Here is a 14,070-nt window from a genome sequence, read left to right on the forward strand (position 1 = left end):
TCGGTAAGACTAAACGTCAACTAAAAATTTGTTTATTTGAACATGTCCAAAGTATCACCAAAAAAGATGACGACCGACCATTATCCTTACACTTTCTTAAATACCATAATGGTGTCTCTGATGGACTTAGATGTAGAGGTATCTACAGGCTTAATCTACCTCCAAGAAAGGGCGATTTTGATAGGATTCTCTACCGCAAAGAGAAAATGTGGATATATAATATAGGCAGTCTCCAGCCCCATGGGTTAAACAATGAATGCAACCTGGGCAATCGCTAAAACCAATGAGGGTGGGAGGTCTGTGAATCAGTAATCTTGAGCGACAGATAACATGGATGAAACACTAACATTTGCTAAAAGTAAATAATGAACATAATAAACATGAGAAGCATGTAAATCCAAGCACTTATTACACTAAAAAACAGAAAATGGTGATGTGAATAGTAGTGCAAAAAGTCCAAATACAACACAATCCAGGTGAGGTCCCAGAAGAGGGAAAATGTAAAACTGTAATAAATGAAAAGTCAAATATCAAAAAAAGAAAGGTGCGCTGTGAGCGATGATAAGGGCCCAAGGGGGTATCCAGTGATTTCAGCAATGTCACCTCTTATGGAGGAAGTACAGAGGTGACATTGCTGAAATTAGCAGCAGAGGAGTCCATACACCCCTCCGAGCACCCAACAGTGTTTCATCTATGTTATCTGTCGCTCACGATTACTGATTCACAGACCTCCCACCCTCATTGGTTTTAGCGATTGTCCAGTGGTGGGGCATTTTGCTATTTATTTTGCTTTGTATTTGCACTTTCCCCTTTCCCCACACAGTGCAGTCACCATCATTCATTTCATTCACACATTTCTGGCTAGGACCGGTTCCAGGTAACTGCAGCAGTGCCCCCCTTAGTATTTAGCACCGATAGCGCGAGAGCCCTTCCAATCTAATGAATGCAACCTAGCTGTCTTCCTGGACCCATAGACCCTTCTGATTGGTCATAGGTAATACTATGGGTACTGGAATACTCTCTATGCCTGGTTTCCCCTTCAATGTATTATCATTTATGGTATATGATTCATGCTGCCATACTGAATAGAATATCAACGCGGATCCTCTCACTTTGTGTATGCTCAGCTGACCATCTTTATATATACTCTTTCAATGGGGTGAGTTGAAAAAATCTCTCAACTTAATCACTTAAGCATCCTGTATGTCCTTGTGAACAAGGCATTAACTATTGGCAATCTGTTATCCTATCATGGCCACCCCCTTTCCTGATCTGCCTGTATATGATATGAGATCTGCATCTGAGTGCAATCAGAACATGTGCAATGCTTTTGTGTAAAATTAAAGGTTGTGGCACAGATTGAGGTATGGTAATTTAGGTAAAATACCCTTTTGCGATAGCAATGGATAATAATCTTAACGTTTGATATACCTTCTCGGTCTATTTGCTCTAAATCGGTGTCATTTAATTAAAAGGATATATCTTGCTACACAACTTCTATTTTAATGTATAAAAACATTTTATTCTCTATTTTTATTTTTATTTTTATTTGGGTATTAAAAAATTTGGGCAATATGCTACCTTATAAACACTTCCTTGGTGAGTTTGTCTGTCTTGAATGTTATTGTGTTGGATGTGTCTAATTAACCCAGCTGAATCAAACAATCAGTAATTACCTGGGGCTATTTAGTAAGAGACCCTGAACACACATGTAAGCTCCGATGAAGATCAGAAATTATCGAAACATGTAAGCATTACGCACATCAGCGATGAAGCAGGACTAGCCACCATTCCAGCCACTCAACTACATTTTTACTGGGGGTCCTTTCTCCCAATTTGAGAATTTTCATATTTCAGCATAAATCCCTTTAAAGCGGGAGTTCACCCAATTAGTTTTTTTTTTCTCTTTTTCCCTTAGCTTCATGCTCGTTTTGTCTAGGGGAATCGGCTATTTGTTTTAAAATATGAGCCGTACTTACCGTTTTCGAGATGCATCTTCTCCGTCGGCTTCCGGGTATGGGTCTTCGGGAGCGGGCGTTCCTTCTTGATTGACAGTCTTCCGAGAGGCTTCCGACGGTCGCATCCATCGCGTCACTAGTAGCCGAAAGAAGCCGAACGTCGGTGCGGCTCTATACTGCGCCTGCGCACCGACGTTCGCCTTCTTTCGGAAAATCGTGACGCGATGGATGCGACCGTCGGAAGCCTCTCGGAAGACTGTCAATCAAGAAGGAACGCCCAGTCCCGCAGCCCATACCCGGAAGCGGCGGAGAAGATGCATCTCGTAAACAGTAAGTAAGTGTCATATTTTAAAACAACTAGCCGATTCCCCTAGACAAAACGAGCATGAAGCTAAGGGGAAAATGTGTTCTCTATGGGTGAACCTCCGCTTTAAGGACATCGTCTTGAGATATACAGCAAGGAAGCAAAGCTGCATGCTGATTCTTTACTGCTAATTCACACTGCCATCTACTGGCCTCTCCATAAAGGAACTCATCCACTCTGGAAGCAGATCCCCTGATTGCTGTATGCTCAGGACTTCAATTGACGGTGCACTCCAAACCCTCCTGCTGGAGGAATCTGCAGACACGCCAGCATTGTAACCAGAGGGAGTTCTGTGATCCACAGAATGGAAAACTGTCCACTGGTGGTAAGAATTGAGCAAGAAGCTGTTTTTTGATATTGTGATCTCTCCTTCAGTTGTACTGACCTATGGTACGCTTTGCTGATTGTAGCCTCTACAGCAATCTCTGCTTGGCTTAAACAGATCCTATCACATGCTAATCAAACGTCTTAAGCCGCGTACACACAGTCGGTCCATCTGATGAGAATGGTCCGACGGACCGTTTTCATCGGTTCACCGCTGAAGCAGACTGATGGCCTGATGTGCGTATACACCATCGTTCCAAAAACCGATCGGGTCAGAACGCGGTGACATAAAACACAACGACGTGCTGAAAAAAAATGAAGTTCAATGCTTCCAAGCATGCGTTGACTTGATTCTGAGCATGCGCAGGTTTTGAACCGATGCTTTTGTGTACTAACCATCGGTTTGGACCTATCGATCAGCGGTCCATCGGTTTGATTTTAAAGCAAGTTCTCGAACTTTTGTCCGAAGGACAAAAGACCGATGGGCCGTACACACGGTCGGTTTGGACCGATGAAACTGAACTTCAGTCCGTTTTCATCGGTTTGGACCGACCGTTGGTAACCGGCCTTACTGTTAAACTAGCAGTGCTTTCAAATGATATACCTGCTGATGTCCACTACTGAACTGTAGGTTAACCTACCTCCTCCCTATGTGGAATATATCTCTATGAACTGGTGATAGAATTTGATTGGAATCTATCTAGTATCACAGCTCTGTCTGTAGCTATACCTCTACTAATCCAGTCCCTTGATATACAGTATCATGCCCCAGTTCTCTGACTGGTCCCTTTAGGTGTATGTATGCAAGCTGTGTGCATGGCTGTGGTGGCCACCTATCCTTTTTAGACTAACATCTAATTTTATTAGTGCTGTGGAGACACTGGCACCTCTGTGTAATTAAATGTGTTTTTTTATGTGGATAACTAATCAATAAATTGCAGTCTTAATCCATATTCCTCTCTGACTAATTCTTTCTGAAACCCTCTGGTTTCTCCCTCCCCCTTTTTTGATTACTAGCACGGGTGTTGGTCACTAGACTGTCGGAATTGTGGTGGACTTGGTCCATCACAACCAATCTGGCTTCATTCCTGCCCGATCTACTGTGTTAAATATCTGAAGACTATTCCTAAATACTCAAATCTCAGTAGATAACCCGGGCAATAGAGTTATATTTTCCCTCAACGCTGCCAAAACTTTTGACAGCGTGGAGTGGAACTATTTGTTGGAGGTTCTGCGTCGATTCAGTCTGGGTGACCGATTTTATATCTTGGGTACAACTTTTATATGCTGCCCCTACAGCAGTGTTTCTCAATTCCAGTCCTCAGGCCCCCCCGACAGGTCAGGTTTTCAGGATTTCCCTCAGATGAAAAGGCTGTGGTGATTACTAAGGCAGTGAAACTGATCAAATCACCTGTGCAAAATAATGGAAATCCTGAAAACCTGACCTGTTGGGGGGGCCTGAGGACTGGAATTGAGAAACACTGCCCTACAGCAAGAATAAGGATTAACGATACCTTATCGGAATCTTTTCCACTGTTTCATGGCACGCGGCAGGGGTGCCCATTGTCGCCCCTGCTGTTTGCCCTTGCATTGGAACTCCTGGCAGCTATTGTGCGGGTCTCCTCCAACATCGAGGGCTTCCCGAAGGGGACAAAGAAAGGACAAAATCTCTCTGTATGCAGACAACACTCTGCTGTATCTGGGAGATACTGGAGACTCTTTGAGGGCAGTGATGTGCCTAATCGATCAGTTCGTGGAGTTGTCAGGTTTTGGCATTAATTGGCACAAGTCGGCTCTTCTCCTGTTGGATCCTCTTCCGGCACCTTTGCTGTAGGATGTATCCCAAATACAGGTGGTCACTTCATTCAGATATCTGGGTATAGTGGTAACCAGGGACCCATGGGATTACATAACACTGAACTGGACGTGTAAATCTCATAAAGATGATTTGGGCCCCACAACTACTGTACATTCTGCATAATGCCCCAATATGGATACCACAGTATTGGTTCCAGCGTATAGACTCACAGTTCAGGGCTCTTATTTGGAGATGTGGAGTGGCACACATTAAGCTTGCCACTCTGCAACTTCCCAAAGGTCAGGGTGGAATGGCTGTTTCACATCCACAAATGTACTATTTTGCAGCCCAATTACAACACTTAACAGGCTGGGATCTTGCAGCGGCTGCAGACTCATCTAGGGATCTACTCCTTGGCCCTGAAACAGGTTACAAAGCCCTATCCCATATGGAAATGGGGCCCCCCATGGTCCCATCTCATTGCCCCACAATTCAGCTATTAATGAAAATCTGGAAAGGGGTCAAGAATAAATTGGGACTGACTGGGTTTTTTTCGCCAAACGCCCATTTGGCAGAACCACTTTTTACAGATTTAGCTAAAGTTGTAAAACACCCGATCAGGGAAAGGGCAGGGATTAGATTCCTCAAGTACTAAATTATTCTGTCTTAAAGCCATATAATTCAACTTCTGAGGGAATTCCCAGGGCTGAAGGGTCATCATTACCAATACATACAGCTACAACATGCAATGCGTTGCCAGCGTAGACACTCTAATCTGAAGTTAGAGGACTCCACATTCTTGGAGTCCATATACACTGACCCTCAGAAAAAGGGTATCATCTTTAGAATTTTTACCCATCTACTATCGCATATATAAGCCCCTGACCTTTTACCCTGCAGGGAGGGATGCGAGAGAGATGTTGGTCCCATTGATGGTGAACAGTGGGATCAGATTATTGGAGTGGAACCGTTGGTGTCGGTATCCATGGCGCAGAGGCTGTCACACCTGTTTATATTGCACAGAGTTTATCGTACACATGTACAGCTACATAAATGGGGTAGAGGAGAGAATTTCATATGTCCGAAATGTCAGGCTCACCCGGGTGATCTCATCCACATGTTCTGGAGATGCTCCAATTTGGTGCGATATTGGAGCAGAATTGTCACCAAAATTAACAATGTATACCAGGTTCAGCTGGCAGTGGACCCATTGACGTGTCTGTCTTATTGAGGAACTGTACCCCCCTCCAGTGTATATCACTCTCACAGGGCTCTTATACCTAGGAAGTTGATTGCCCGACTTTGGATTTCGGCACAGGTCCCGACGTAGGCACAGTGCATCCAAATGGTTGATACTATCGTTATCCGAGAAAAAAACACCTACTAACACAGGAAATCGACTAAAAAATGTATAAACATCTGGCAGAGCTGGTTGAACTCTGCAGAGGTGGCACCTCCGCAGCTGGCTCTAGACAGATTACTAATGAGCTAGATGGTTTTCTGCACTAACTTTAAGTGACTGTATGAGACTATAAGTGGCCTGTTGGAGGGGATTTGCTTTATGCTATCTTTGACATTAGTGGGATGGAATTGGGATCTCTGTAACACAAAGTAACTGCTGTATAATACCAGTTGGACTGACCCCTTTTTTTTCAAATTTTTCTTTCCTACTTTTTCCTTTGTTTGTTGCTCTGTTGAATTTTTGCACTTTTCTTTCCAAGAGTGCTTGGAACTAAAAGTAATAATGTCATGATTCCCAGTCCTTTGTTAGATAAGTTGGCTGTACAGTTACTACCATTCATTTATTGTTATGAGTATTACAACTCCTGTTTCTATGGATTGTATACCAATGCAACTGTACCATGTAATACCCTTTGTTCTATTCAAAAACATATATATATTTTGTTGATTAAAAAAACAAAAAAGCTGATATTGCGATCACATGACCAGCCAGCTCTCTCCTCCTCTCCTCCTCCTCCTCCCCTCCAGACTGACATCAGCAGGGAAATTTCAGCCCCGCCCACTGCATCTCTCAGAGGAGAAAAGGAGAAAGCAGACCAGTCATGTGATCTCAATCTTGGCAGTGAAATTAGGTATTTGCAGCATTTGTTTTTATAAATCATACGCAGAGGGGGATAATACAATAGGAGGCAGTGCTGATGGTGTATAGAGGTTAGAGTGGCTTAACCACTTTAAGGCTTCATATACACTAGCAGCTCCTAAACTTGAGTTTAGGAGCTCTTGGCATTTGTAACGGCACCCCAAATGGGACAGGGGTTAAAGCCGTTTAGGATATTCTAGTCCCGAACCCAAGGCAGCTATCAACACTCCACAATCCGGTGAACACGACCCATACGAATTGCCCCATTAACAAGACACAGCTCTGTTTGAGGTTCAACAGGAATAGCTCCTTTGGTTTGGAGTGCGGCCATCCATCCTTCATTTTACGCCAAGGAATAGCTCCTTTATTGAGAAATACAGCTCTTTATATACAGTTTAGGATACTCCCGTAACCAAATGAACAATGACCCAACTCCACCCACAACATCATACAATGCTTACCTAACCCCCAATACACATCTTCTAGTAGGAATCCTGACTCAGGCTCTGACCTAATTTACATGAGCTAATTAACTACAGCTGATTATTCAGACACCTGACCTTTAGGCTGTCTGTTAACTCACAATACACATTCCCATCTATAGACCTTCACATAATACAGGGTCAATTAGCACAAGCCCCAATGAAAGATCCTCAGAAGCCATCCTAGATTCATTTACATCACAACAGACATACAGGTGGGCTGGAGTTGATGACATTAACACCTAACAGTATGTGTCCCCACATTATGAATGAGACACTCTTTCAATTAACCTGTTGAGTTCAGAATCAACAAACAGCAACCAGTTCTCCACAGATATCCTGGAATATATTGTGGATAATAATTACATAATAGTCCTATCTCAGGTAGTCCAAGATATATTCTGACTGGCCATTATTTTCTGGCTCATGCTTTGTAAGAGCTTCTGGGTCCCACAGCCTTCCCGTTACAGCATTTTGTTTGCCAAAGCTCCTAAACTCAACTCTATAAAAGCCTATGTGTCCTTGTACACGTAGGCTTTTAGGATCATTTCAGAGCTGCTGAGGTTAGAGGAGGTTAAACCTTCTCTAACCTCCCTCTCTTGAACGCAGAAGAATTTAGTTTAGGATGGGAAAGTTTTGATCACCGGCTGCAAAACATGCAAAATGTAATTCAAGTGTACATGAAGCCTAACACTGTTTTGCTCTCTGGGACAGAGACAATTGTATTTTTCTTAGGGCATGTAGGGACACCTGAGAAAGGAAGATATTAAAGATGTCCGTCAACACCTCTGAAAGCTGATGTGCACAGTCTGTAAGGACTCAGTCTGTATTATTATCTGGGCCTGCAGTCTTTTTGGCGTCAACTTTCCGCAGGGTCTTCTGGCCATCATTAGATGCTAACAGAAACAGTTTTTAGTAACGATTTCAATAACCATGCTGTTATGAGGGTCATGGTGGTGGTATTTACAAAGACAGGCATCAACACAAAATTGTACTCTGTGAGGTTAGCTTGGGTAAACTTCCTTGAACTTCTGCTCTTCCACATAATTATTTTTACATGTCCCAGAACAATGGTAACATCTTTCATTTTTAGGTGGAAATTCCTTTGCTGCCAAGGAGAAGCACCAGTTACCCGTAACTGCAAATGGAGTGATTACATGAATGACTTTGATGCCTACTTGAGATGGGATGCGCCTCCCAATGCATACCTGACTGGTGCACAAAGCTACCATGATAACAAGAGAGAGTATGTATTTTACTCAGCTTCTAATCATAATACAGTTCTTGCTAAGATGATGAACTCTAGTCAGGAGATCTATTGAGCATATACTGAGTGTACAGGCCCCCTACAAGGCTTTGGTTTGATATAGTTGGGGATCCCTTGAGCAGTGGCAGATTGATATCCCACCTACAATGGCCACCAAAATAAAGGAGGCAAAGTCTCACTGACATTCACTGTAAGCAGTCACGTTTACACTGATCTCCAAGCTAAGGCTTATTGCCAATGATTATTAATGGAACATCAACACCAATAGCTGGTTCTAAGGCAAGTCCAATAATGTGTGCATTAATCTTGGTAAAAGACAAAGCAAACACAATTCAGAGGTTTCAGGGATGAGAAACAAGAAAGCACAAAATAATACGTCAGAATAACTAAAAGCTGTGTGCACAAAGCCCAGGTTCTGTGTTTACAAGCGACAGTGCACTTCTCCCAGCAGCTCCACACAGAGTGCACTGTGGGGAAAAAGTTTTGTCCGCAGAAGATAGTCGGGGTGAATGCTGCATGGTGAAAGGTATGTGCAAATGTAGAAGATGGTTGAGCTTTGAGGGGGGAGGGGGGTGTTAAAATGAGGGCAGTGGAGAGACAGTGTGTAAAGAGGTGAGGCCAGGGGGGAGGGGTGATGGTGTAGAGGTCAGAGCTGAGGAAGGGTACAAAAGTGAAATGTGTATGGGGAAAATGGAGAGGTACTGTACCTGTTGCAGAGAATGTGTTTCCAGCATGACAGCATCGCGCTGATTCTCGGCGAAAGGGTGCCGACATCTCGCACTCGCTGAAATAGAAAAAGCACATTCCAGCGAGTGCGTCGTAGAAGCAACGGGGATCCGACTTGGATTCCCGCCAATTCTAGCCGCGGCGTTTGGTATGAATCATGAGGGGGAACTCCACGCCAAATTTTAAATAAAAAAACGGCATGGGTTCCCCCCCAGGGACATACCAGGCCCTTAGGTCTGGTATGGGTTGTAAGGAGAACCCTCCTATGCCGAAAAACCGAACCCAACCCCCAGCACCCAACCCCCCCCCCCATGTTGAGGGCATGTGGCCTGGTACGGCTCAGGAGGGGGGGGCGCTCGCTCGTCCCCACTCCTTTCCTGACCGGCCGGGTGGCGTGCTTTGGATACGAGCCTGGTATGGATTGTAGGGGGACCCCCACGCCGGTTTTCCGGCGTAGGGGGGCTCTCCTTACAACCCATACCAGACCTAAGGGCCTGGTATGCCCCTGGGGGGGAACCCATGCTGTTTTTTTATTTAAAATTTGGCGTGGAGTTCCCCCTCATGATTCATACCAAACGCCGCGGCTAGAATTGGCGGGAATCCAAGTCGGATCGCCATCGCTTCTATGACGCCTTTTTTCCCCATCGCGGGGAGCCGGCTCGGCGCTGGCTCCCGCAATGGGGCTCATAGGTGGTTAATCTCGCTGAGAAAGGGAGCGAGATTGACACAATATCGCGGTCACCCACTGTAAGAAGCTGTGGAAGAGGATTAAACTCTGCACCCTGTGTGTGATGCACTCATGAACCCCGCATTCTGTGCATAATGCCCTCCTGAAACTTGCGCCCTGTGTATGACGCCCTCCTGCACCTTACGCCCTGTGCGTGACGCACTCCTGAACCCTGCACCCTTTTGCCGCGTACACACGGTCGTTCTTTGTCTTAGAAAAAAACGACGTTTTTCAAACTTCATTTTAAAAAAACAACGTTGCCTACACACCATCGTTTTTTCAAAATGCTCTAGCAAAACGCGGTTACGTACAACACGTACGACGGCACTCTGTTCCATTCAAGCTTGCGTCATAACTTGATTCTGAGCATGCGCGGGTTTAAAAACGTTGTTTTAAACTTCGTTTTAGCCCACACACGATCATTTTTTATGACACAAAAAACAACGTTTTGAAAAACGACATAAAAAATTGAAGCATGTTCGCATTTTTTTTTTGTCGTTTTTCAGAAGACATAAAACTAAGTTTTGCCTGCACACGATCATTTTAAATGACGTTTTTAAAAATGGCGTTTTTTTTCATCACAAAAAAACGACTGTGTGTACGCGGCATTTGAGTAATACACTCCCGAACCTTGCACCCTGTATGTAATGCAACCCTGAATCCTGCACTGTGTGTTGAGAAAAATTTATCAGAAAAAACCTGCGGATTATTCTGATCCCAGCGCTCGATGGAAAGAAAGTTAAATGTATAATTGTTTTATGCAGTGGAAAAGCAGCTATTATAATAAAATAGTGACATAAAAACGATGTATTATTAAAAAAATTATTAACAAAACATTAACAGCGCTAGAAAGAGCCTTAAAAAGGCTTATGAGTCCAATACTCATGTACTGCAATGGTACATTGAGAAAAAGATTTCTGAGACTATATATATATCGCATAAAAAATATTATGTAACATGTGTTCCCACTCTTTGTGAGTCCATTAATAATAGTCCGTGCAATTCCTCAGATGTACAGTTCTTTGTTAGGAGTGATCTTCACAGTATAGCTATTTGTCTGCTCAAATGCTGGTAGTGACTCTCTGTGATTTCCCCCTAAGGTTTTGTACTCACCAGAATGTAGTACTTTAAAGGCATTGGATATATCCACTTGTACGCATCGGTTCTCCTCCTCTGGTGTATGGTGATGATCCGTGTGCTCTTCAATCTGTGTAGCTTGGCAGTCATGCAGGGAGGCAAGAGAGACTTTGCATAGTGTAAATCCTTTTATTTAAACAGTAAAAACCCCTGCTACCCGCTCATGCTTACACAAAGTTAAGATAAAAAAAGCGCTTGTCATGAAGGCTGCTGCCTCTGCTCACTCAGGAATATGGCTCCAAATTGCTCAGGCTCAAATTTCCCTTCGTAAGTCCCGGGTAGAAGCTAGGCTGCCTTGCAAGCTGTATCGTCGTGTAGTCACGCCCTGACGCGTTTCGTGATAGGTCCACGTCTTCAGAGGGCGTGGCTACACGTCTTAGTCTATTGAATTTATAGTGGGGACTCTGCTTTGAGTACCTCCCCTCTACGGACCCTATTGGACAGCATTTGACAGGGCTGTAGGGAACCTCCCCATCAGCTGTGCATCATTGCTCTGGGTTCGTTCTCCGTGACGTCTATCGCTCACCTCTGATTGGTGCGCGGCGGTCACGTGGTCCGAGGGATCGGGATACAGAGTTCCCACCCCTCTGCTTTGCTGATTGGACACACGTCAGCAGTCTTGGTGAAAGTCCTCCTACTTTGCTGGCCGTGCGTTCCAGTCACTAGAACCTGCCCTCGTTTTGACCATCGCTTGTATTAGCTGATGTGTCTAATCGGCTGACGAATACTGGCACTCCAGCCATTCTTATGCAATAGTGGAGGCGTGTATCCTTCCTTATTAACCCCTCTGGTTCTGTTTTTCCTCTCGGATTGTCTCTGATCCTAGTGAGGGAAGTAATGGGATCATTTAGAATAACTCTTTAAACAGATTTATATTTCATATTTGTTCAAACTGATTATTTAAAAGAATTTTGTTTAGAAAGCTTTCTTTTAAAAGGACATATTATTATAGTAATTAAAATATTATAGCTATTTTATGCAAACTATAAATAAATATATGCTTATCTTGGTGACAATATATATATATGCGGTTGTCACCCTATTACTGTGTGAGCAGACACTTCTGACAGCCGAAAAACATTGAGACCATTATACATATCTAATAGCATTAGCAGTGTCCATCATTGATATAGCTAGAGTACAATCTCTGATATTTCACCACAACAATTGTACATAGCTAATTTTACACAAAAAAATGATAAGAATCCTCTCACTAAAATCATTGTTATTATCTGATAGATGGATCTAAATCATTCCAATGCTGTTCTATAAATGAATATAAATATAACACCTAGACCGTAACATTACATTCCAAATATTTGAAAATATTGTTATGTTGCTTTGTTAAAAATTATTATATTAAAAGTGTTAAAAATATTAAAAAAAAAAAAAAAAAAAAAGTTAAAATGTTAAAAATATTAAACATGTTATGTTAGATAGAGGACCTGACATTTTCTGACAATAAGGCAAGATTGGCTTGATCTTATTCTGATTTCTGTCTTTCCAATGGTTGCTAATAAAACAATTGAGGTCCACATCTATATTCAAGCCATTTGGACTGAGAGTGTTGGTCATGTACAGCCATTGTGTTTCGCGTTTTGAGATTTCTCGGACCATGTTGGCACCCCGCCAGTTGGGGCCAACATGGTCAATCCCCCAAAATTTCAATCCTATGGGGTTATCATGTTTCTTCAAAAAATGTAGCGAAACACTATGCTCTTCATATCCAATAGTAATATTGTATATGTGTTCAGACACCCTTTTGGATAATTTTTTTTTTGTCCGTCCTATGTACATTAAGCCACAGGGGCATTCTAAAGCGTAGACCACATGTGTTGTAGCACACGTAATTGATTCTTTAATTTCAAAAGTTTTGCCATTGGCTGTGGATGTAATCTGAATCTTTAGGAAATCTCACTTCTTAACATCAAATTGGAATTCTCTTGGAGTAAACAGGAAATACATTACCTAGACGTTACGGTCATTAAAGGAGCAGACCATCTAACAACTAAAGCTTACTTTAAAGCAACTGATAGAAACAGCTTCATCCCAATTCAGAGTGGACACCATCCACGCTGGCTTCGAAATATACCTAAAGGCCAGTTCATGCGAATCAGGCGAAATTGCACGGAAGATGATGATTACAGAACACAATCTTCACTGATTCAACAGCGCTTTGTGGAAAAGGGATATAAAGAAGAATTGCTAGATAAGATAAGACTCCAGGTGGGAGAGAGCTCACAGGTAGCCCTTCTACAACCTAAGGAACGCCCACGTGAACAAACACATGAATGGGGCTTTATATCAAACTATCATGACCAGTACCGTGAAGTGGAAATGATTTTCAAAAAGCATTGGAACATACTAGCTATGGATAAAACACTAAAACCAATGTTACCAGAATCTCCTGTGTTCATCTACAGAAAAACAGCAACTTTTGGGGACCAAGTAGTGCATAAAGTCTTGGACCCCCCAAAAAAACTCCAAATGTTTTGGAACAAACCAGGTTTTACAGCCTGTAGAAAGTGTAAATCTTGTCGCCAGGTATCCACCCATTTGAGGGGCATAAGTAGCTTTACATCCACAGCCAATGGCAAAACTTTTGAAATTAAAGAATCAATTACGTGTGCTACAACACATGTGGTCTACGCTTTAGAATGCCCCTGTGGCTTAATGTACATAGGACGGACAAAAAGAAAATTATCCAAAAGGGTGTCTGAACACATATACAATATTACTATTGGATATGAAGAGCATAGTGTTTCGCTACATTTTTTGAAGAAACATGATAACCCCATAGGATTGAAATTTTGGGGGATTGACCATGTTGGCCCCAACTGGCGGGGTGCCAACATGGTCCGAGAAATCTCAAAACGCGAAACACAATGGCTGTACATGACCAACACTCTCAGTCCAAATGGCTTGAATATAGATGTGGACCTCAATTGTTTTATTAGCAACCATTAGAAAGACAGAAATCAGAATAAGATCAAGCCAATCTTGCCTTATTGTCAGAAAATGTCAGGTCCTCTATCTAACATAACATGTTTAATATTTTTAACATTTTAACATTTTTTTTTTTTTTTTATATTTTTAACACTTTTAATATAATAATTTTTAACAAAGCAACATAACAATATTTTCAAATATTTGGAATGTAATGTTACGGTCTAGGTGTTATATTTA

At 42.6% G+C, this 14,070-nt stretch overlaps 1 protein-coding gene across 1 annotated transcript in view; it reads left to right on the forward strand.

Moving 5' to 3' along the window:
• The window catches only part of BRAF (B-Raf proto-oncogene, serine/threonine kinase), a 178,710-nt gene that overhangs the window by 160,006 nt on the left and 4,634 nt on the right, over nt 1-14,070 (forward strand). Inside the window, exon 23 of the mRNA XM_040345720.1 lies at nt 8,121-8,273. Within this exon, the coding sequence (XP_040201654.1) occupies nt 8,121-8,273 (153 nt within the window). The remainder of the gene's footprint in view (nt 1-8,120; nt 8,274-14,070) is intronic.

This window comes from Rana temporaria, chromosome 3 (genome assembly GCF_905171775.1).
Source record: "Rana temporaria chromosome 3, aRanTem1.1, whole genome shotgun sequence".
Taxonomy (NCBI): Eukaryota; Metazoa; Chordata; class Amphibia; order Anura; family Ranidae; genus Rana; species Rana temporaria.